General features: G+C 35.3%; 4 protein-coding genes, 1 long non-coding RNA gene and 1 pseudogene across 6 annotated transcripts; 1 reads left to right on the top strand and 5 right to left on the bottom strand.

The window, feature by feature from the left end:
- The first annotated feature begins 1,014 nt into the window (after positions 1 to 1,014).
- On the top strand, positions 1,015 to 4,867 carry LOC130735643 (uncharacterized). Of its 2 annotated transcripts, none has more exons than XR_009018525.1 (5): positions 1,015 to 1,522; positions 2,128 to 2,466; positions 3,816 to 3,880; positions 4,214 to 4,316; positions 4,406 to 4,866. It is a non-coding gene; the product is annotated as an uncharacterized LOC130735643 (long non-coding RNA). The 2 variants fall into 2 exon arrangements; XR_009018526.1 differs by lacking the exon at positions 1,015 to 1,522 and adding an exon at positions 1,545 to 1,721 and having other exon boundaries at positions 4,406 to 4,867.
- A 271-nt stretch (positions 4,868 to 5,138) lies between these two features.
- On the bottom strand, positions 5,139 to 7,473 carry LOC130739318 (AAA-ATPase At3g28510-like). The gene has a single exon (XM_057591579.1). The coding sequence runs from the start codon at positions 6,893 to 6,895 to the stop codon at positions 5,399 to 5,401; it is 1,497 nt and encodes a 498-aa protein (XP_057447562.1). The 5' UTR covers positions 6,896 to 7,473; the 3' UTR covers positions 5,139 to 5,398.
- Positions 7,474 to 7,588: 115 nt separating this feature from the next.
- On the bottom strand, positions 7,589 to 9,386 carry LOC130739316 (AAA-ATPase ASD, mitochondrial-like). Its single transcript, XM_057591578.1, has one exon. The coding sequence runs from the start codon at positions 9,259 to 9,261 to the stop codon at positions 7,750 to 7,752; it is 1,512 nt and encodes a 503-aa protein (XP_057447561.1). The 5' UTR covers positions 9,262 to 9,386; the 3' UTR covers positions 7,589 to 7,749.
- Positions 9,387 to 12,291: 2,905 nt separating this feature from the next.
- On the bottom strand, positions 12,292 to 13,761 carry LOC130736991 (AAA-ATPase ASD, mitochondrial-like; annotated as a pseudogene).
- Positions 13,762 to 14,328: 567 nt separating this feature from the next.
- LOC130739315 (AAA-ATPase ASD, mitochondrial-like) lies at positions 14,329 to 16,327 on the bottom strand. Its single transcript, XM_057591577.1, has one exon. The coding sequence runs from the start codon at positions 16,192 to 16,194 to the stop codon at positions 14,671 to 14,673; it is 1,524 nt and encodes a 507-aa protein (XP_057447560.1). The 5' UTR covers positions 16,195 to 16,327; the 3' UTR covers positions 14,329 to 14,670.
- Positions 16,328 to 22,651: 6,324 nt separating this feature from the next.
- Positions 22,652 to 24,683, bottom strand: LOC130739314 (AAA-ATPase ASD, mitochondrial-like). Its single transcript, XM_057591576.1, has one exon. It carries the CDS (start codon positions 24,176 to 24,178, stop codon positions 22,835 to 22,837), a length of 1,344 nt encoding a protein of 447 aa, XP_057447559.1. The 5' UTR covers positions 24,179 to 24,683; the 3' UTR covers positions 22,652 to 22,834.
- Positions 24,684 to 25,419: the final 736 nt, after the last annotated feature.

The following is a 25,419-nucleotide window of genomic DNA, read 5'->3' as shown; positions in this document are numbered from 1 at the left end:
TCTAACTCAAATTCTAGAGACAATATTTTTTACTATTTACCATTGCCTAAGGCTACCCTTATGAGAAGAAGTAATAGGAATTTTTTTGGTTAGGTATCCTAAATCGTGGCATTCTAATGCTTACATTTCCATGTACTGTTGGTCCTTAGAAAGGTTGAAAGATGACAAGATAAGAAGAAATCAGACCTGGATTACATCAGAACAAGTGCTTTATGTGTCATTCAGTCATTTTTAAGGCCAATATAAATATTCTTAAGAAAAACTTCATTGGTAGTTTTATATAAGAAAGGAAAGAAAAAGGTTATGAACTTCTAGGAGTAAAGTATTATTTATAAAATTATCAATTTTCCGCACCTCTAAAAGGCCAAAAGTGCTGATGAGTGATGACCCCTACCCCGGCCCACTTATTTTATTGTTTAGTTACATCAGAATTTAAACTAGTATCTTCCAAATATAATTTATTTGAGGCGCATAAAACTTATACGAGCGACAACTTTTCTCTACCAAGTATTTAAGAGAGCTACATTCACAGAGACTCGAACCTGATACCTCTGTTTGTGTGTAAATTCTAAACTGGTTGGACCAATGATTTAATGACTCAATACTCCAACTGAGCTTGTGACTGATTCGAATTTTATAACATTATGTATGTATGTATGTATGTAAGTACATTTCTCATAGAATGATACAATTTTGTTACACTGAGGAACAAACATAAAAGCTCACTGACAAATTTGTAATTTGTAAACCTACTAAACTGTTATTATTTATTTCTTCAATTACTTGCAGAATACAGTATGTGAATACCCTCTGAGAAACCAGAATTAAAGTGTAAAATTGTTCTCAAATGCCCGAAACTAGAGTAATTAGATACTTCTCTTCAGTTGCCAAATCTATTATAATATATTAATTGTGAAGCGCGCAATATAATGCCGCCACCTCACATTTTCTTTATTAGCAAATTTTGCCACCTCAGATTTTAGAGTGACGTGTGAACATACCCTGCTTCATTTTACAATATCTAACCTCGCTCCATCAAGTCATCTATTATTCCTCTCCCTCGACCATTCCTTGCCTACCCACAGAAAATCTACACAAAATTGACTGCTTAAGTTTCTTTCCTCTGTGATTGCAATTCCTCTTCCTCCATCATCGACTATCAGGATTACGTGCTCGCATCCTCCTTCCGGAAACCCTCTCCCAAAGCCTCTTTCTTATTGGAAGATGTGCTTGAACCGAAGCAGCAGCAGCGGCGGCCTAAGCATCCAATTTAGAAGTAAGGATGGAGACTCCGTTGGCATAGGCGCAAATGAGGCCTTTCCTCTCACAATTGAGGCAACAACCATCATAATGTAGGGACATTGCATTTCCCACACCTTCTTTCAACTTACTCACGTGAAACCAGCACTTTTGATTTTGATTAACTACTCCAATTTCACTCCTTGCATGCTGTTTCTGTCTGAGAAACGACAGAGTACTCTGAAAACTCGGGCCTGAAAACTAAGTGCAGATACAACACAAGGTACACTACCTACTAATACTGTATTTCTTTATGCAATCAGTGGTTCTTGGACTGAGTTAATTATCTAAAAAGCTAATGTCCTGCACATAATTCTCTTGCATTTGTCAGAAGAGGAAAATATCTTAAGGTTGATGAGTAACTCATTCCAAAAGCACAATCCAAGCCTTATTTTATTTTGATGGCTTTTTGTCCATAGGAGGTAATGGCTGATAAGGAATTTTTACATATAAGTTACAATCTTCTTTTAGAAGTTTTCCCCCATACTATTTTGGCATTTTTTTTATCTGTTCTCTTAAGAATGTCTCTAAACAGCTATTGAATATACAATAAGAGTTAACACACTTATATTTCTAAGAACATTCTGTTAATTTCTGGCATTCACTTAAATAGATGCAAATTTGCTGGGATTCAAATTTGAACCTTTGAAAAGGGATTCAAAATAGATATTGTGTTGTAATGTGTATCAATGTACATAGACATGCAAATTGAATTTACTTTCAATCCACATTTGCATTATTTCTCTTTGTTTGTTGTTGCACCACCGTGAATAATCGTGAATATGTCTATGGATACATTTATCCCCAATTTGAATATGACCTTTGTAGATTAAGGAGCAAGTTAGAGAGGTTAAAGAGGCGCATGCAGATGGTTGCAAAGAAACCGGATACACAAACTGCACATATAGTAGAGATTCTTCGATGTCTCGGTGAGTTTAATTTCATTATGGAACCGACGTTGGATTTCAAGGTGTCGAGAAGATGTTTGGAGAGAGGTTCAAGCGAGGAGGAAATGAAGAAGTCGTGGAAGGGAGTCCAAAGAGAATAGAGCTGTTAGACCACACAAAATGATTTTGCTTCGAAAGATTCTATTTTTGAAGGCCCATCTTGGAAAGGATGCAGAATTGCTTGCTCACGCTTTCATTGGAAATGCTTCTTCTTCTGATGGTATGTTTTGAGACATTTTTTTTTTTACATTTGTTGCTTGATTTTGGAAATGGATTAAGTGTCTTCTTACAGCTAGCTATATTATATTGGATGTAGACTTTGTCACATGTTCTTGATGACAATTTATCAATGTCTTTTATTTTTGTGTTTTTGTATGATAACTATAGTGTGCGTGAAACTTTTTTCATGGCATTAACGAATAGAAACATGTCTGGCATTGACTATTACTTACACCATGTCTATGTACAAATAGAAAATAATCTAGCCATTGGTCTCTATTTCTCTCAAGTTCAGCTTCCTTAGAATCTTCTCCAGTCTGCTCCTCAATCTGCTTGATTCAAGTAAATAAAGGGCCACTGAAATATGAGCTTAGATTCATCTTCAAGAAATTTTCTCCATCTGATAGGGCTCCTTAAATTCAAAATCTAACTTTGAAAAATCAAGTAAATCATATCTGGTATCATTTTCTACTTTTCCTCCGTTTGGATCCTCAGATTTCTATCACAGAAATTAACTTTTATCAAGGCAAGTCATTAAAAGGATATATATTAGAAAGGGCTAAAACAATGTACATTTTACTCAATGCTCATGGGGAACAGTCGACCAAGAAGCATGGAAAGAATATCATACCTGCAAATTTTTATATTCATCATAAAGTAAAATGACAAAAAGATCTAAGATTAACACTTTAACCGTGTCTAACCCTTTGGAAGACAGCTTCTCTATATCAGGAAATAAGACATCTGCAATACAATGTGCTTGTACTCTTTAGTGGTTCACGATAAGTAAGTTTGTATTTGTAAAACTGTGATTTTGATTTGTTTATGCGAGTGTTGGAGTTTTACATGAACTTGGCTTGTCCTTACTTCTAGGGTCTGGCAAAAGTAGATACGGAACCTATCTTCCATCCTATTTTGAAAGTGGTGTTTAAATTCAAAAGAGAGAGTCATAAAGTTAACTTTCATTGTCCAAGGTTTTAATTTTCTTATTTATATATCAACAATTTATGCCACTTTATGATATAATTTTAAACAATCTTTCTACATGTGAGTAGCATTATGCACATATTTTCAACACAATGGAAGCACTATGTGGTCATTGTTTATCTTTCATTAGTTATACTATCTGTTTTTCCTTCATCTAATTCTTTAAAAGGAAAATGCTTTCTTTTCTGAACTAACAAATAAATGCAAGAAAAATTGAAAAAAGTAAACACTATACTCCCAAATTCTATATATACTCTGCAGTTACATAATTTATCCAATATTAAATCTTGCATAGAAGATGAAATGCATAATTATGTCCTCTGCCTTTCCTAATTTGCTTCTATGTTAATTTCACTTTTTCAGGTACCAATATACTTGAAACCATTTAAAAAGCATGGTCTTTGGACTTCTCAGAGCTGCCAGGACAGGTACGAAATGAGTTTAAACATGAAAGTTTCAAATCTAACAGTCCTTATCAATATCTCTCCACTAATTTCCTTTCACTTAATATTTGGTAAAATTAAACTGACAGGTACAATATTGTGTAACATATTTAGTCACATATTATGACAAATAAATGCCTTAATTAAAATTCATTACAAAAAATTACAATGATCACTATTTAAAACAGGCCAGTTACATTTTCATGCACCACAAAGGACATATACATTATGGCCATAGTAAAATTATTATAAATAGTCAAACACAACACACTCACTATTCACAATAGAAATTCATGATCTTTACTTTCCCCATTTCAGGAAAAATACCCACAGAACAAAGTACACATGGAGCACAATCTACTCCAAGATCTCACTCATGACTGGTTTGTTATAGTTCGATACCCACAAAACAATACCAAAGGTAAACAACTCAACCATTTCATCATATTTAAATAATTGGTTTAATAACTTTGAACTAAATACTAAATATCTTTCCTTTGATTATAAAAGGAGCAATGTCTACACAACAAATATCATCTGATGATGAAGAAGAACCATTGGTGTTTAAAAAGAAAACAAGGTAGCCCCGACAAAGCTTACACAACGTGTATCATTTGATCATGAAGAAATCAAGGAGACAGATGGCATTACATCCTCTGATGAAGAACAAACTTCAATTCAAATCTACATGACAAACACATCTAAGAGAACCAGAGTTAGTGGTACGAACACCATGAGGAAGCCAAAAAGACAGGAAAAGAATAAAAAGTGTAATTCTATGTAACGCTTACATTCCATTTCCTGCAATTTACATACTATTTTATTTCTAAATCAAAAGTTTATTTTAATTTCAATAAAATATTTTAAATCATGTAGTAATACATTTTTCCCCACTCATGCGCGATATGTAGTGATACATTTTGAGTGTCTTAACAACGATCATTACTATGGTAAAGAATTTTCGGGAAATTAACAATATATTGAGTCAGTTGTATTCGTCCGCGCATCGCGCGGGTCTTAGTCTAGTCTATATTTAATATCACAACATCTATTATTAATTTCTGTTGAATATAAGGCCGCGATTCTCATCATGTCTTTGTATCTATGTTCAAACAAAGTTACTCATTGACTCATTATGTGATTCTATAGTCTTCCATGTAAACTTCAAAATCCGTAATAACAATTCATAGTTAGTCTCTTTTTAATACTAAATAGTCAACATACTCTATTATAATGTCTGAAGCACAAAGGATGAGTCTGTATTTCAGCATAACATTGTTCATAACTAATTAACTATAATAATACAAATAGATGCTCTGAGTCTGTAATTCAGTACAACAATGTTTAAGGTAAGCCCACTTATATAGCTACAATAATGCATAGAGATATTCCTACTGATATATAAATATATTAGTAAGTCTAGGAGTAAATATATAGTAATAACCAACAACAAACAACAATTTGATGCATATACTAAGCATTATCAGTGTTTTCCAGAAGCTCCTACTGTTTAACATCTTCTGCATTCTCCTCCTCTGATGATTCCTCTTCATTTGACTCTTCTGTTGCTGTGTTCCCTTGTTCTTTCTCAGCTTTTGCTCGTGCCGCTTCCTTGGAACTTCTAAGGGCTTGGATCAATCTCTCCAGAGAAGTCTCAATGTTTTCATTAGCTACCTTAGGCATCAAGTTTTCCGCAACATCTGCAGGGGTCATGTTCTTCTCCTCCAACAAGTAGCAAATGGTGCCAAATGAGGGGTGAGACTCCAGATTTAGATAATTCTTTGCCAGCACTTTGAATCCCTCAAATCCACAGTAGGAAAGTTCAATATGCATGTCCATTCTTCCTCTACGAATGAGAGCCTCGTCAAGTTTCCCCACATAATTAGTGGTAAATATGATCAGTCTCTCTCCAGTACTAGCTGACCAAATCCCATCAATGAAATTCAGCAGTCCTGAAAGTGTGACCTTGCTGCTTTTATTCTTATCTGCTGTACTTGCAGCTTGTTCCTTCAGAGAAGTAACTGCATTCTTCTCCTTTTTACCTTTGCCATTCTCAGAATTTGTCTCCCTCTGACCTGTGAGATCAAGTGAGCAATCTATATCCTCAATCACAACAACCGACTTGGATGTGATTCCAATTAAAAGTTTCCTCAGCTCTGCATTGGTTTTCACATTAGTTAGCTCAATGTCATATATATCATACCTCATGAAATTAGCAATAGCAGCAACTAATGTTGATTTTCCAGTCCCTGGAGGACCATAAAGCAGATAGCCTCTCTTCCAAGGCTTTCCAATCCTAGCATAATACTCTTTCGCCTCGCGGAATGTAGTAAGGTCATCAATGATCTCTTTCTTCTTCTCCGGATCCATTGCAATTGTTTCAAAGGATGCTGGATGCTCAAAAATCACATGGCTCCACTTTCTACTCTTTTCATAATCACCGTCCCCCACACAATTGGTGTAAAGCTTTCTCTGCCGCTTACTGAGTCCAATGGCCTTACCTTCACCCAATACATGGTTCAGGTAAGATCCGGTAGCTAAACCGCGGTGTCTGCCGTGAAACGTAAGAAGGTAGTAACTTTTTTCATCAGCTGGAATGAATGATACAGAAGTAGTCTTGGGGACTATCTTCTTGAGACTCCATACAAGCTTTATTCCTTGAAACTCATCATTGACTTCTTGTTGTTCATCCATCTTGAGCACCAGAGATTGCTTGACAAATTCACCTTTGAGCTTCCTTGACTGGTTGGAGGATTTTGAAGCCAAGTAGTGCTCAATGGCAGAGAAGGCTTCATTGCGTCTCATGTAATCACCAGTGTACTCAAAGAACCTCACCTCAACATATGGGTTGAACAAGTTGGCTAGTTTCTTTGAAAAAAATCTGTCTATGAGGGCATGAAACTGATTAGGAAGATACCTTTGGATCATAGCCCACATAAACAATATGCTTGCAAGTTTAGAGCCAATTAGACCCCAAATTTCACCCATACTTTGTTTCATCTCATCTGGTTATTTCCTCCTTGTTTTTCTCTTGTTCTGTTTTGAAGTCAGTTTTCATTTGTTATATTCTTAGAGGTCATCTGTTTCTCGTGTACTTGTTATTAGTACAAACAAAATTTACATGATACAAATTCATTATCATGAGATGCACGGTCAAAACTGCATGTTTTCAGTAGCACATGCTGTCTTTGCCATCCCATTTGAGACTTAGCTAGTTTCAATTTTGTTTTTTTCTAACACTTGTGTCCTTTACAGCTCTGTCAATCAAGCATGTGCCAATTGAATTAACTAGCCATTGATTAGCTAGTTTATAAGTTTAAATACATGTATTTGGGTAAATAAGTTTATTTTATTACCTTGTAAATTTTTTTATAAGCTAATTAAAGAAACATAATGAAAGTTGTTCCCCCAGTATGGATCTAACTTAATTGCTAGCCTTACTTTCTCTTAAAAGTGGTTATTAGATTTTAACCATGGTAGAAAAAATAATCTGGATAAGGTGTCAGCAACTATGTTTTTCATTTCCAAGTTTATATTCAAATGCAGTCATACCTCAATAACCTAAGCAACCAAATTTGCTGGTAGAGTTTTTGAATGGACTGCTCAATTAAAATCTCCAAAAGTCATGAATGGAATGATCCAATTTGTTTCCTGAAAAAAAAATGAAAGACCAAAAGACAAGAAAAACAGAGATAGAACAACACAACAGTAATGCTATTTAGTGGAGAAAATACATTTCATAAATTTGGTAGATGTTTCCAGTACTAGCAGTAGTAGTGGTACTGGTAGTATAATACATCATCAACTACTAAATCTAACTAGCTCAATTACATATTGTTAATCCAAATACTTAATCAATGAAAACCATTCTCCTTCACATCTTTTGTGGTTTTTTCACTGATTTTCTCCTCCATCTGTGTAGGCCCTTCCTTCTCTTTCTCTTCCTTCAACCCTGCTTCCTCTTCTGCCTTTTTCCTTGCTTCCTCTTTCGACGTCTCAAGAGCCGTAATCAAACTCTGTAAGCAAGTTTCTACATCTTCATCAATAGACTTAGGCATGAGATTCTCAGCAACATCAGCAGGTGTCATATTGGTCTCTTCCAACAGATTCCCAATTCTAGCAAACAAATGGTGTGAGTCAACATCCAAGTAGTTCATGGCAAGCACCTTGAATGCTTCAAAGCAACAATAGGACAATTCTATGTGCTTATCCATCCTCCCTCTCCTAATGAGAGCAGGGTCAAGCTTATCCACAAAATTGGTTGTGAAAATGATGATCCTCTCTCCCCCACATGCTGACCAAATCCCATCAATGAAATTCAACAGCCCAGATAGTGTTACCTTGCTGCCCTTTTTCTCTTCTTCTTCAGCTTTCTTAGCAGGATCTTTCACCCCTTCATCATCCTCACTTGTTTCTTTCTTCTTCTTCCTCTGGCCAGTAAGATCAAGAGAACAATCTATATCCTCAATCACTATAATCGATTTACTCGGCGTCTCAATCAGCAGCTTCCTCAGCTCAGAATTGTCCTTAACAGCAGTCAGCTCAAGATCATACACATCATAGTTCATGAAATTCGCAATCGCGGCAATCATGGTCGATTTCCCTGTCCCCGGAGGACCATACAAAAGATAACCACGCTTCCAAGCCTTACCAATCTTAGCATAATACTCCTTCCCTCCTTTGAATTTCACAAGATCCTTCAATATCTCTTCTTTCTTGCTCCCCTCCATTGCAAGTGTCTGAAAAGTTGCAGGGTGCTCAAACACTATGTGACTCCATTTAGAAGATTTGTAACCATACCAACCACTACTAGGATTGTTGGTATACAGCTTCAACTGCCTGTTCCTAGTTTCTATCTCCTTCCCCATATCCAAAACATGTTTGATATACTGCCTAGTTATAATCTCACGATGACTCTTGTGGAAGGTGAGTTTGTAGTACCTTTTAGCATCTGGTGGAGGGTGATAAGAGAATGAAAATTGCTGTGGATTTGTGCTTGTTTTACTTGCACGCCACCAGAGTTTAACACCTTCAAACTCATCTGTGATCTCTTCATTATCATCCATGCTGAGAACTATTGGGGTTTGGCTGTTTTTGACCACCTCAGCTTTGAGTTTCTTAGCTGTTTGAGATGAATTTGCACTGAGATATGTTTGGATTGCAGTGTATGCTTCACTTCTTTTGAGTCCTTCACCTGTGAACTCAGGGAAGGTGATTTGGATGTAAGGGTAGAAGAGGTTTGTGAGTTTTGTTGTGTAGGTTTGAAGGTGGTCACGGAAGTGACGAGGGAAGAAACGTTCGAAGATGGTGTAGAGGAACACAGCTGAGGCCATGAGTGACCCCATTTGAGACCATAGCTCCCTCATGGTTAATGTTATGTGTTTTTGGTCTTGGTTGAGTGTGGTTTATATAAAGTGGTTTGGTTTTGTTTCTCAGATCTTGTGTTGTTAAGATTCCATGTTGAGTTTCATTGATTTTTAGTACTTGGTTACTAGGAAAATCACTCCATTTTTTTTTCAAAGATTATAAGCAAGAACTTACAAGGAAGCTTCGTCATCAAGCATTGGAAATTGCCTCCCTGCTTTGTCGTATGTTGAAGCAGGTAGGACAATTTTCAACAAGTTGTATTCACATTTAACACCACACAAGAGAGATATCCAAGTGATGGGAGAGAAATTACTCAACATTGCTAATAAGCAAAAGCCAAAATTGTCACCAACTGCAACTGCACTTATTGTTCGTTGACTTGACCCAGTACTCCTTGTTCACATTCACATGTATCTTTTTTACTTTTGTTTTCTTTCCTTGGATTATTATGCATTCGGCCAGGGAGGTTGTTGATGAGAAATTCAACATAATAAAAAATGACTTAGTGGAAAATAATTTCCTTAACTTGTAACAATTTGTGAAGTACTGCAAAAAAAAAACAATTTGTGAAGAGCAATGATAAATACTCGCAACAACTAAAAATCACAAAAAGAAAAGACAATAAGATTTTAAAGTAGAAAAATAGTCTCACTGTGAGAAGTATAAAACCACATGTACAAGTCGGTCAATCAAATTTCATTGTAATCAAAATAAAGGTACAAATTAAATCACAACACAAATCGTGTTCAACAACAAGCCAAAAACAAGGCGACATCATGAAATAGAGAATTGAGCATATCAGGAAAAAAAAAAACAGGAATCACTGTTGTTGGTCTGACCTATTTCCACTAGAGCGAGATAAGTGAGCTTGACATATTTGGGTATTTCTCCATATAGGAAGAGAGCCCAAAAGACCTCTAACAAATCTCCCCCTTACAACTATATGGAGATGACCGCCAAACCGAAGATCTCATAACAAGTTTCAAACTTGCTTCTCGAGAATGCTTTAGCACCATTATTATCATATGAACTTTGTCTCATTCCATCAACCAAGCATTCAATGCATCACGTATCCAATTACACCTCACATCAATGTGTTTGGACTTAGAATTAAAAGTTGAATTCTTACCAAGATGAATTGCACTTTGACTATCCCAAAATAGCAAGTATTTGTCTTGGACAAAACCAAGCTCCTACAAGAATTTCTTCAACTAGAGAAATTCCTGGAATGCATATGTAATGGGACAAACTCTACCTTACCAGTAAACAATTCAACACACCTTTGCAATCTAGATTATCATGTCACTATTACCCTTGCAAATTTAATCAAGTAGCATGAAGTGGATTTTCTATAATCAATATCTCCGGTCATATTAGAATTAGTACTTCCCACAAAAGTAAGTAGGCTTTATCACCTAAAAAAACAAAGTCTCAAACTAAACTAGTAGAGAAGATAAACAAATCCTGTTGGTTTCTTTGGGCATATTGGTCCTTTGGGTTTGGGCTCCTCATCATCTCCCTAACAGGTCTCACGAATAAAGGTCGGTAAAAATCTTAACTACAAAATAAAAAACAGTTACTTTTTCCCGGCATTTTATTGGTACTTAACCGCCACTGTAGTGCGCTCTCCCTTCTCCTCTATACTCCACCAATTCACGCCGTTCCATAATGCTCACCATGGAAATTTCTGCTTATTGATTCCTTCGCTACTTCATTCATCAGGTAACTTGTTCTCTTCTTTCTGCACATTTATTTTTCATTCACCAATCATGAAACCCTAACTTAAAGAAGAACCACAGCCACATTCATTTTTCATTCACAATTATATGCTGTTTCAATTCTTTCTGTTGGAGTGAGATCACAAAATGGGTATGAAATTAAATTGTGTTGTCTAAATCAATGCAGAAATGGAAAAAAAAAAAACTTGGAATGGTTCTTCCATTCTCATATCTGTTATTACAGCTTTGTAAGCATGTGAATTATAAGTATGTTAGCTTGGTATCAGTATGAGTCAATAATTTTGTGTGATAAAATGTAGTGCAGATAACTATATAGTAAATATTAGGTTTAATATTATCTTTTCCAATAGTTATTTTGCTGTTAGCACTAGTAGTTAGTTAGCTAACAATCAATATACTGAGTCTGTCAATTCTTGAGCATGATTGCAATGTAGTTTTATTTTTATTAGAATCTGGAAAGTAAACAATTATATAACTCGCTTTCGTTTTTAGTAAAAGTGAAATTGTTGGCCGCTATGCACTTGGAGTTGCAGAATACTGATCTGTTGCAAAATCCAATTTAGCTCAACATGATGACGTTAACGTAGATTCCTATCTTCCATCTTATTAATCTTTCATTTCTACTCTTGCATGGATTGTTTGTGATTTCCCATGAAGAAAAATCACTCCAACATTCTGAGAAGTGTTGTTGGGCTCATGAATTTTAGCAACTCATTTTGAGTTGTACTCCAGAATATGAAAGATAAGTTAAGCAATTTTTCTAGTTATTTTAGCATGTGGCGATCGAGATGCTATGATAAGCTGTTATTTTCACTGATTCTTCCAAAATATATATGAGAAATCTCATATTTGCATCAAATTAATTGTGTGCAAAAAGGATAGAGAGGAACTCTGAACTCATCTAATGTATTTTTTTCTTGTTTACAGTGAAGAGATTCTGAATCCATTGATTCATATTGCTCTTAGACACTCTGGAATTATCATAGGTACACTCTCTTTGATTCTGTTGTTTCCAATTTATCTTTCCATTGCTGTAGAAAATTTCTCTGCCTGTGTTGTATTGGTTGTTGTTGCTGACTGTATAGATCATATCAGAAACATTTCATATATATTGATATCCAATTTATCTTTTCATTCTTATTTTTTTAGATATGAAACATTTTACATCACTAATCATATCATTATTTCTCTCTCTAGGTGTGGTTTGAATTCGGGTGTCAACATAATTATTTCCATTATACTAGCTAAGAAGACGCAATCAATGCATGCATCAGCACATCCAAATCCCAATTAGTGGGTGGTGCCATTCTCTTACACCTCTTCCCCAGATTTTCCATTACTTTACACCTCTTCCTCTTGAGCCAACTCTTGTTTATCTTTCTCAGCCTTCAACTTTGCTTCCTCCTCTTCCTTCTTCTTGGCCTCCTCCTTAGCATTCTCAAGAGAATGAATCAGTTTCTGCAAGGAAGTATCAGAATCTTCAGTGGTTGTCTTTGGCATCAGATTCTCAGCAACATCAGCAGGTGACATATTGGTCTCTCCCAACAACTTCTCAATAATGGGAAACAAGCTATGTGAATCGTCATCAATACCCAAGTAGTTCTTGGCAAGCACCTTGAAAGCTTCATAGCTGCAATAGGACATTTCTATGTGCTTGTCCATCCTCCCTCTCCTAATGAGAGCAGGATCAAGTTTGTCCACAAAGTTGGTTGTGAAAATGATGATCCTCTCTCCCCCACATGCTGACCAAATCCCATCAATAAAATTCAACATCCCAGATAGTGTTACCTCGCTTCCGTTCTCAACTTTTTCTTTTTTCGTCTTTGTCCTTTGGCCTGTAAGATCAAGAGAGCAGTCAATGTCTTCAATCACTATGATTGATTTGCTGGATGTTTCAATCAGCAATTTTTTCAGCTCAGTGTTTTCCTTGACTGCTGTCAGTTCAAGATCATACACATCATAGTTCATGAAATTAGCCATGGCAGCTATCATGGTTGATTTGCCAGTTCCTGGTGGACCATACAACAAATACCCTCTTTTCCAAGCCTTCCCAACCTTGGCATAGTACTCTTTTCCATTTCTGAACATGTCAAGGTCGTTTATTATCTCTTCCTTCTTCTTTGGATCCATAGCCAATGTTTCAAACCTTGCAGGGTGCTCAAAACGTATGTGGCTCCACTTTCTGCTTTTGTGTCCAGACCCATCTTTGCTGTTGTTGGTGTACAGCTTCAACTGTCTATTCCTTGATGCAATTTCCTTGCCTTGATTTATGACATGTTGGATGTAAGAAGAAGTTATGAGATCACGGTAACGTTGGTGGAAAGTGAGTTTTAAGTACCTCCTCTCATCTGAAGAAGTGTGCAATGAAGTTGAATGTGCTTTGGGGATCATGTGTGCAGCCCAACCGACTTTGACCCCTTTGAACTCATCTGTGATCTCTTGATTCTTATCCATGCTGAGCACAAGTGGGGTCTTGCTATCTTTAACCACTTCAGCTGTAAGCCTTGTGGCTCGTTTAGATGAATATTCACTGAGGTATGTTTGGATGGCAGTGTAAGCTTCATTTCTGTTGAGTTTTTCCCCTATGAACTCAGGGAAGGTTATTTGGATATAAGGGTACAAAAGGCCCCTAAATTTCTTTTGAACAATGACACGAAGATGATGTGGGATAAACATCTTAAAAATGGCGCACACAAACGTAATGCTGGCCATAGTTGAGCCTAGGCCTAGTTTTGACCATAGTATTTTCCCAATCCTCATCCCTCACTCGGCAAGGTTCTCTCACAATATTTTTTGGTTCTGATACTTTTTGTACTGCTCAATGAATCAGGGGATGGGGTATTTATAAGGAGTTGCATGGAGAAACTTTCCTTCGTTTCTTGCACACCAAACTATTAATTGACAAGCATGGCATTACACTATTAATTTTACTTAATGTTGGAAAATATTCTCTGCAAAACAACCCATATTTTCTCTTACTGCTCATGTCTTAAAGCAAAACTATTAATTGATGTTACTGATCTTATTATCTCACGCTAAGGATGCTCATAATAAAGGAACGCAAGCAGTTGTCCACATTTATGTTATTCCTATATATGAAATGGTCAGCTAATCTGTTTGTGTTTCCGCGTGCATATTCATCGTTAATACTCCATCCATTCTCTACATAAAACTTGGCTAATAAATTGGGAAAATGTTTTATTCACATCAATTCCACCTTCACTTTTAGAGAGATATGAACAGAAGAGAGAGAACTGATGGATATGATAGCAATGTGATGGGGAAAAAAGAGAGAGATAAGAAAAGAAAGTGTTTGAAAATGGGATGAAAACGAAAAAAAAGTGTGAATATATCAAAGTTGAATAAATAACAATCGCTATACTCAGAACCTGGATGGGACAAGTACAACCAAGTTCATGCTGAGCTTCTTTCAAGTTCATATCGCTTCTTTCAAGTTCATAAAATCTTAGCATGACCCTTGAATCATCAATTCAGTTTATCATTCTTAAATGTAGTCTAAACTATACTTGATCACGCAATATAATAATAACATACATCTATCATTATACTAAGAAGATGAAATATAATTGTTAAAAGCCAAAATAAAAAGATGCAGCTCATGCATATGATCCAAATCCAAATCAATGGTTGGTTCACCTCTTCCCTAGATTATCCATTTGCTTTCACCTCTTCCTCTTGAGGCAACTCCTCTTTATCTTTCTCAGCCTTCAACTTCGCTTCCTCATTCTCAGTCTTTTTCTTTGCTTCCTCCTCTGCCTTCTTCTTGGCCTCCTCCTTGGCATTCTCAAGAGACTGAATCAGATTATGCAAGGAAGTATCAGAATCTTCAGTTCTTGACTTTGGCATCAGATTCTCAGCAACATCAGCAGGTGAAATCTTGGTCTCTCCCAACAACTTCTCAATAATGGGAAACAAGCTATGTGAATCATCAACAACACCCAAGTAGTTCTTGGCCAGCACCTTGAAAGCTTCATAACTGCAATAGGGCATTTCTATGTGTTTGTCCATCCTCCCTCTCCTAATGAGAGCAGGATCAAGTTTGTCCACAAAGTTGGTTGTGAAAATGATGATCCTCTCTCCCCCACATGCTGACCAAATCCCATCAATAAAATTCAACAACCCAGATAGTGTTACCTTGCTTGCCTTCTTCTTCTCTTCTTCTTCTTCTTCAGCCTTCTTAACAGGATTTTTGGTTTTCTCACCCTCATTCTCATCTATTTCCTTTTTCTGTTTCCTCTGGCCTGTTAGATCAAGAGAGCAGTCAATGTCTTCAATCACTATGATCGATTTGCTGGAGGTTTCAATCAACAATCTTTTCAGGTCAGTATTCTCTTTGACTGCTGTCAACTCAAGGTCATATACATCATAGTTCATGAAATTAGCTATGGCAGCTATCATGGTTGATTTCCCAGTCCCTGGTGGACCATAAAGTAGGTAACCTCTCTTCCAAGGCTTCCCAACCTTGGCATAGTACTCTTTTCCTGTTTTGAACATTTCAAGGTCGTTTATAATCTCCTCCTTCTTCTTTGGATCCATTGCCAGTGTTTCAAACCTTGCAGGGTGCTCAAAGGGTATGTGGCTCCACTTGGTGTTTTTCCAGTCATTCCAATCATCGCTGGGGTTGTTGGTGAACAGCTTCAGCTGTCTGTTCCTTGATGCAATCGCCTTGCCTTGATCCAGCACATGTTGGATGTAAGTAGTAGTGATGAGCTCCCGGTGGCGTCTGTGGAAAGTGAGTGTTAAGAACCTCCTCTCATCTGAAGAAGGGTACCATGAAATTGACTGGGACTTAGGGACAGTGTAGTATGCAGCCCACCAGAGTTTGACACCCTCAAACTCGTCCATGATCTCTTCATTGTCGTCCATGCTAAGCATGAGCGGGTTCTGCCTATTTTTCACCACCTCAGCTTTAAGCCTTCTTGCTGCTTTTGATGATTTTGCACTGAGGTATGTTCTGATCGCAGTGTAAGCTTTATTTCTCTTGAGTTGCTCTCCTGTGAACTCAGGGAAAGTTATCTGGACGTAAGGATAGAAAATGCCTGTGAATTTGTGTGTGAACCTTCGAACATAGATGTCAAGATGAGGTGGGAAGAACTGCTCATACATGGCATACACGAACATGATGCTAGCCATAATGGATCCTAGTTGGGACCATATTTCTCCAAACCCCATCTCCTTACTCTGCAATGTTTGCTCAGAAGTTTTTTTCGTTCAATGAACTCAGGGGATGTGATAAGTGATAACTATATATAAAGGAGTTACTTGAATCTCATGAGAATATTTCTCTATCATAATAGTTACTAGTCCTAAGCTTTTTTTTTTTCTTTTGGTTATAAGTTACTAGTACTAATCTAAAATAAAGAACCTATATCTAAACATCATTTCACTGAAATAAGACTAATATCAAACTTTTTCAATGAGATAAAACTAATAACAAACATTTTCTGTGAGATAAGACTAATACCAAAATCAATCTCTTTTCCTTGGTTTATTCACACCACGCTATTAGTATTCGACTGAGATTGCAAGTGTCTTGGGTTGGTAATGGCATTCAAGTGCTATTTAATTTATCTCTATTTCCTATTTGAATCAAACCTCTCAATTGCTATCCATGTGCAGCTGATCAATTCATGTCATAATCTTACCAAATGAAGAGAACCAGGATACTTTCTGTTTTTACTGATGTTATCTTGTTTTTTAGCCATTACCGTATATTAAAGCTGTCATCATTTAACGCGGTAATTAATTTTCACATGGCTTTTGGAGTTTGCTATGGGTTTTCCATGTCCTTGTAACAGACTTTGCAGTACTGGGTTGTTGCCTTGCCCGTTACTCTTTATCTATTAATTTGGGTTTCCAAAAAAATCATTTAACACGGTAATTAATTTCCAAATATTGAAATTTACTTTTTTGAATTATTACTTGTTCGGATGTTTCAAATTTTTGACTTGTTCAAACATGCTGAAGTTTTAACCTGTTATAATAAAATAAAGGAGAATAATAATCTGTGTGAGACATGAGACATGTTTAGTTGATGTGAGGAGATACTGTGTGGGGCAGGAGGTTTGTCATGGACTCATGGTCAAATAAGTTTTTCTTTTGACTTGTTTGATCTGATTGGCTCACATGGGTAGCTTGGCTCCACACATTTTCACACACTCACTTTCACTCTCATTTTCACACGGCCCCTTTCACTCTCTCACTTACACTTTCTCACACACATTTTCACACACCACACCCTCTCACGAGTTATTTCACCACACCCTTTCACTCTCTCACTTACACTTTCTCACACACATTTTCACACACCACACCCTCTCACGAGTTTTTTCACACACACAAATCACTCACTTTGTCGCACACTTTGTCACACACAAATTTTCACTTCTATTCAAATAGTGAGAGAGAATTTGAATAGTATCTTCTCCTAATATGAATTCTTTTCTTTTCAAGTTGTTCACGCTTAAACCGTATTTCAGTCGAGTGGATTTCTTTTCGTCTTCAAACATCTGACTTTACGTGCCTTAAAATTTTCTACCATTGTAATAGACCAAAGCAACAACTTCACAATTGTGGTAGAACTAAAAAACTTAACAAGAGTTTAAGATTGCAGAGATTTTAGATGGCTAATTTTGTGTGTGTTGAAGTGTAGGAGAAGTGTGAATAAATGGAGTTAATATAAATGGAAGGAGGAAAAAAAATAAGAAGTCAAAATTTTAACTTGTTTAACCAAGCCATAATTTAACTTGTTTGTTGTACATCAAATAACTTTTCAAAACATGTGCAGAGATTCTTATTTCATTTTGTTGTCTAATATTTTATGTGTCCGAACAAGTTGTAATTTATACTTGTTTCAACTCAGTGATCCACGCCACATCCCACGTGGCACAAGCTTAACCCAATTTGACATAAGTGACATGTTGGGAAGACCACAAACTGAGATTTTATTGGATACATGGTTCAAACCCTCAATTTATAAAAAGGTAAGAGTTCAATCTGAAATTTATGGTCAATTGTGTCAACCTAAGTTGGCGAAATTTACTCTTTTAGTGGCACTATGTTGTAACTTTATAAATCTTCCTTAATGAATATAAATAAAGGAGGTAATTGCAAGTCTAAGAGTATAATTTTGCAAATGAATAAGATTTGGAAAAATTTGCAATATAATAATTGCGAATCACCAGATAATTATAGTACAGTAGCATTTAGAGAAGGCTTGATTTTTTTTCTTGGTTACAAGGAGGGGATAACCCCGAAAAGCAAGACTAGCTAAGGACCAGTACTAGGACTAGGACTAGGACTAGGACTAATGACAATATCTCTATTAAGAAGAGTATGACACTCACCAAACGGACTATCAAGGTTTTTGTACCTAAATGGTATAGTTTATTTTGAAAATTACAGTTTTGGGGTACTTTTTTTTTATTTACCAAACTAGTATAAATCGCCACTGTCAGTGGCGATTCTATTTCTTTTTTTTTACTTTTTTAAAGAATCGCCAATGCTATTGGCGTTTTTTTTTTCGTTTTTTAAATAAATCGCCAACCATGTTGGCGTTTTCTTTTCTTTCTTTTTAAAATTTTTTTTCCTTAAAATCGTATGTTGGCGTTTTTTTTTTCTTTAAAATCGCCAACACAGTTAGCGTTTTCTTATCGTTCCTTTTATTTATTTTTTTCTTAAAATCGCCAACCCAGTTGGCATTTTCTACCTTTTGTTTTTTCCTCCAATATTTTTCAAATCGCCAATCATGTTGGCTTTTTATTTTATATTTTAATATATTAAGACCCTATAAATATGCACCTTCATAAGCATATTCTTACACAACAAATACATACAAATGTTTGGATTGAACACTTGAGCTCCTTCTGTTTACTAGAAGATTTCTTAAGTTGTTTCTTAAATTTCCAAGGTAAAATTGTGACTTTTGTTTATACATAGTTGTCTTAGCTTTACTCTAATTCTCATTTATATTTATAAAAATATTCATATGGTCTTTTAAAATTGATTAAATATCATTCTAATTACTATTTAAAAAAAATTAAAAAAACAAAAAGTAGAAAAAGCCAACTGTGTTGGCGATTTTAAGAAAAATAAAATAAAATAAAAAATAAGAAAACGCCAACTGTGTTGGCGATTTTAAGGGGAAAAAAAATTTAAAAAAAAAGAAAAGAAAACGCCAACATGGTTGGCGATTTATTTAAAAAACGAAAAAAAAACAAAAACAAAAACGCCAATAGCATTGATGATTCTTTAAAAAAGTAAAAAAAAAATAGAATCGCCACTAACAGTGACGATTTATACTAGTTTGGTAAATAAAAAAAAAAGTACCCCAAAGCTGTAATTTCCAAAATAAATTATACCATTTGGGTACAAAAGCCGACTATCAAAGTTATGGGTCCCATACGGGAGATTCAAACCAATTTTGGCAATATAATCCGCCAGGTAGTTGGCTGTTCTTGGTGCATGTTGGAAAACTAAGCTTCCGTGAATTGCTTGAAGGTGAAGAACAGACGATGCTATCTGTGCATACCGATGAGAAGATATATCTTAAGAGCAGAGAAAACTCACCACCTCCATGGAATCTGATTCTACTATCACCTGAGGGATCTCCAAGGCTATTACTAGCTCTACAGCCGTTGCCACCGCGAGTAATTCAGTGAGGAAGGCGCTCTCTGTTGCCATAGTACCATGGTTACGACTAAAGCCGGTTATCCATCTCCCTGCTGCGTCCCGGAACACCCCCCCGCAGCTGGCCGCAAGATTAGACCCAACAGCTCCATCGACATTAGCTTTTACCCAGCCCGCATCTGGTTTGATCCAGCTCTCCGGACGCTGGAGTTGTGGGGAAACATCAAAAAAAAAATTAACATTCTTCTTCTTCTTTTAATAAAATAAAAATTCAATCAAATATTTTTATATAAATAAAGTGTTTTAATTTAGAATTATAAGATAAATTAAAGGTGATAAAATATGGATCAAATTTTTTCGATGTTAACCGAGGTATTTCCACAACCGATTGTTGTGAGACTAATCAATCGCCTAGTCTCGGTGCACTAAGTGGTAAGATGTCGACCAATAAAATTCTTTCATTCACGAGAGTTAGGAATTCGATCAAATAAAAGATAAGATATTGAGAAAGAAAAAAGTTTTCTTAACTTAAATTACCATACTTTCTTTTTTTTATCTTAGTCAATATTTCCTCATTATTGGTATCTATAAGATTAATCTCTCACCTCATAGTCAGTCAGTGCACTAATCCGTCACCCATGCAGTTTACTATCTTTAACTTTAAAATATAGTATTTAATAAATAATAAATTTAAAATTACTCTTCTTATTTTAATAAAATAAAAATTCAATCAAATATTTAATTTTGAATCATAACATAAATTTCCAAGAAGAGAAAATGACTTTTAATTTAATCGTAAGTTCCTTTACTCTAGGTCATATTTCTAGGTCAAAGTTAACATAGACTTCATTATTGATGACCCGAGATTTAAGACTATTTTCCTATATATTTTTCACACAGTTTTATATATTATTTAAGATATTTTGGTCATTTTAGGTCCCTTTAGGATTGTTCCATTTATTTTTTAATTCTTATGTGGTTTTTAGTATTTTTGTATATTTTTATGATTTTATAAGATTTTATTAGGATTTAAGTTATCTAATTTATTTTATTTTTAGTTGATAAATTTTACTTTAAATTAGTATTTTATTTTTGTAGTTTTATTTTGTTCCGAGAATACTAAATAAAACAAATTAGAAATCAATATATGCCCCTTTTATTTGAGAATACGAAATAAAACAAATTAAAACTAGCAAAATAAAATACGAAAAAGACACTAAGTTAAAATAAAATAAAAAATCCGAATAAAATCTTAAGAAAAATCATAAAAATATAGAAATTTACTAAAAATCACATAAAAATAGTAAAATGCGTGGGATAATCTTAAAGTGACTTAAAATGACCAAAACATCGTAAATAATAAACAAAACTATGTGAAAAGTATATAGAATAATAACCTTAAATCCTGAGTCATCAATTACCAATGCCAACGCTTAAGTCAATTCAATATTAGAATAAATTCTCAAAGCTTAGAAGAGTTATTAATGAGCAATATGTGTTATGATTAACTTACAATTTGATCAAATATACCATCAAACATATATTTATAATAGTCACGGAGGTAATTGGAAAATGTGGTTAAGCCAATTGGTTAGAAGTGTGAAAAATTCTCATTTGATCATTCCAGCAGACAAGTTTGATGGTCACTTGATCATGTAGTTATTTGGACCGACAAGGATGATGGTGGGTCGAGTAGTCATTTAGTCAGCTGAAATAGGAGCATCTCACATATATAATGTATATGCAATGTCAAGATGACAAAGGAGTGCAAAGTGCAATAAATGCTGCTTAAATAAATAAGTAAATTGCAATATGAGTGGTCACACGATAGTTTTTAAATTTTGATCTCAATTATTACTTTTGAATAAAATTGAGGACCAAGATTTGGAATAATATAAATTTGGAGTCAATGGATCTCTCCTCATAACTTCATAAGATCGCCTAGTCCTCTATTCTCGTGACTCTCACCGAGGTAAAGCATGTGTCTTGTACTCCCTTCATTTTAATTGAATATGCATCTCTGTCTCCGTTGCTGCCTGCCACAAGCTTGGTGAATTTTTTTTTTCAAAGGAACTTTTTTTTAGTAATCACAATTTGTCTATCAGGTTCCAACCATTTTTCAAATTGAAGCTTTTTCTGTCTTTTTTTTTACCTTTTTTTATTCAAGGGGCTTTAGTTTCTAATCTCTTGAAATTGTTGTGATCCATTCCAGCGTGACTGCCAAATACTCAAATGTGATATTTGGTTGTAGTAAAAACCTTTTTTTTAACTGTAGTAAAACCTTACTTATTTGTTGTTTGCGTGTGTGATGATGATGATGATTTTTCAATTAGTAGTATAAACTTGCTGAATTATATTATCTTGTATTATGAACATTTTAGAAATTTTAATGTACACCAAGTCAACTGTTGTGAGGAAAAACAACTTTTCCATGTTAGCCCAAAACATCTTAAGAACTCATCATTCATAAAATAGAATGACCACTACTAGAAAAACTAGTTTTCACATCGGGTATTTTTGAGTTTTAACATCGGTTTTTATCCGATGTAAACAATGTTGATGTGGTATCTCCTAACCTTTTCACATCGGGTTTATAACCGATGTGAAAGGATGTGAAAGGTTCGGTTAAGTCAACCAACTGATGTGAAATGTACACTTTTCACATCGGTTCAGTCAGCCAACTGATGTGAAATGTACACTTTTCACATCGGTTCAGTCAGCCAACCGATGTGAAATGTATACTTTTCACATCGGTTAGACAAAAAAACCGATGTGAAATGTGTATACTTTTCACATCGGTTAGACAAAAAACCGATGTGAAAAGTATACTATTCACATCGGTTAGACTAAAACCCGATGTGAAAAGTATTAGACTAAAAACCGATGTGAATGCTCAACCATTTTTTTCTTTTTTTTTTTAACACGAATTTGACGTGAATATAAATATTTTTTTAATGAAAATTTATTAAAATAAAAAGAGATCTTGAGAACACACTCTCTCAAGTGAGTTAAACATCCAAGGGAAAAAAAAAAACATAATAGCCTAAAAGAACTAGAACAATTCAGCAATTCTAGTTCTTTAAATGTAGTTAAGCAACAATTCAATTTATTACTTTGAAAAAGAAGGAAAAGTAGTTAAAACTAAACTTCAATCACGCCATACACACCTCATTTGTAAAACACTTCATTTCCACCTCTTTTTGTTTCTATCTCTCTCAAGAGAATGAATCAGTTTCTGCAAGGAAGTATCAGAATCTTCAGTGGTTGTCTTTGGCATCAGATTCTCAGCAACATCAGCAGGTGACATATTGGTCTCTCCCAACAACTTCTCAATAATGGGAAACAAGCTATGTGAATCGTCATCAATACCCAAGTAGTTCTTGGCAAGCACCTTGAAAGCTTCATAGCTGCAATAGGACATTTCTATGTGCTTGTCCATCCTCCCTCTCCTAATGAGAGCAGGATCAAGTTTGTCCACAAAGTTGGTTGTGAAAATGATGATCCTCTCTCCCCCACATGCTGACCAAATCCCATCAATAAAATTCAACATCCCAGATAGTGTTACCTCGCTTCCCTTCTTCTCTTTTTCTTTTTTCTCCTTCGTCCTTTGGCCTGAAAGATCAAGAGAGCAGTCAATGTCTTCAATCACTGTGATTGATTTGCTGGATATTTCAATCAACAATTTTTTCAGCTCAGTGTTTTCCTTGACTGCTGTCAATTCAAGATCATACACATCATAGTTCATGAAATTAGCCATGGCAGCTATCATGGTTGATTTGCCAGTTCCTGGTGGACCATACAACAAATACCCTCTCTTCCAAGCCTTCCCAACCTTGGCATAGTACTCTTTTCCATCTCTGAACACGTCAAGGTCGTTTATAATCTCTTCCTTCTTCTTTGGATCCATAGCCAGTGTTTCAAATCTTGCAGGGTGCTCAAAATGTATGTGGCTCCACTTTGTGCTGTTGTATGTAGACCAATTGTTGCCGTGGTTGTTGGTGTACAGCTTCAACTGTCTGTTCCTTGATGAAATTTTCTTGCCTTCATCCAACACATGTTGGATGTAAGAACTAGTGATGAGATCACGGTAACGTTTGTGGAAAGTGAGTCTAAAGAACCTCTTTTTATCTGACTGTGCAGCCCACCAGAGTTTGACACCTTTGAACTCATCTGTGATCTCTTCATTGTCATCCATGCTGAGAACTAGTGGGGTTTGGCTATCTTTTACCACTTCAGCTTTAAGTCTTTTGGCTCTTTTAGATGAGTATTCACCGAGGTATGTTTGGATTTTGGTGTAAGCTTCACTTCTTATGAGTCTTTCCCCTGTGCTCTCAGCCTCAGGGAAGGTTATTTGGATATAAGGGTCGAAGCGCTCTGTGAGTTTGTGTGTGAGTTTGTGTGTGTATTTTTCAACATAGATACGAAGAGGTGGGAAGAATCTCTCAAACAGGGTGTACACAAACATAATGCTAGCCATAGTTGAACCTCCTTGTGACCATATTTGTGACCATATTTCCTCAAACCCCATCTGCGGAAGTCGTACTAGGACGGTACTAAAACCCTAGAAAATAAATTGGAATCCACAAGAGAAGAAGAGAAACTCTTAGAGTTTTATTATCAATCAAAAACTGTTTAATGGCTATGCCCTACAAGTGCTTAAATAGGAAAAGAAATAAATCCTAACAAAAAATAGATAAAATCCTAAAAGATCCTAATTGAAAATAAATAAGTTTATAACCAAAAATAAATAAAATCCTAAAAAATTCTAATTAAAAATAAATAAAATCCTAATAAAATACTTAATTTTGTTTTGCGGGCCCGAGACGGATTCAGTAGGATAAAATCCGATTGGGCTCATCCGACGAGCGACGTAATCGTCGAAGCGCAAACACTAATTAAATTTTGTTTTGCAGGCCTGAGACGAATTCAAATAGGCTAAAATCCAATCGGGCTCATCCGACGAGCGACGTCATCGTCGAAGCGTGCATCCAGCTGTGATACATCACCATCCCCTTACTTTGTAATGTTCTCTCAGATGATTTTGGGATTCTTGTACTTTTTGTGTTGAATGAACTTAGGGGATGTGGCATTTATAAGGAGTTGAACGGAGAATCTTTTCCACATGAGTTCTGACTTCTGATATATGAACTTGCAAGTACCACGTAGGCACTGCTTGTTTTCGTGACAGTTTCCCTGTTATGAGATTTTGTTAAGAGTTGATTACGAAAGTTTTGTTGTTTGTGTTCAGTTGCCATTTCTAACCATCCAAAATGTTTCAAGGGGCTATAGATTTTCCATTTTGCATACATGTTTAAGAGTTTTCTCATAAGTATTTAATTATAAGACAAATGACATTTGAACATTTTTTTACACCATTTCAGCAATACAAAGTAAATGATTATATTATGGTGCCATTCTTGCAGTTACACAACCACTTATATTAAAATAAAAATACGCATCAGCATATTTTATCCTATATATATCTTTCCCATTTTCCTCTTGTAACCAAAAAAAAATATATATCTTTCCCAACAAATTAAAGACAAGGACTAGTATGCTATATTAGTGTGCAAACAACGGAGTCCCAACAAAAGATAGTTACATTTTTCCACACTAATATTTCTTCTTTCTTTTTTACTTTTGGAACAAGTAATGTAACAAAGGGTGTAGAAACAAACACCGAGCTTGAAAGAATACAATCAAATATTTTTTATATAAAGAATATTGTTGGGATTTATATTTAATATAGAATCATAACATAAATTTTCA

This window comes from Lotus japonicus, chromosome 2, assembly GCF_012489685.1.
Source record: "Lotus japonicus ecotype B-129 chromosome 2, LjGifu_v1.2".
Classification (NCBI taxonomy): domain Eukaryota; kingdom Viridiplantae; phylum Streptophyta; class Magnoliopsida; order Fabales; family Fabaceae; genus Lotus; species Lotus japonicus.
The sequence above is the reverse complement of the archived record's forward strand: the minus strand, read 5'-3'. Positions and strand labels throughout refer to the sequence as shown.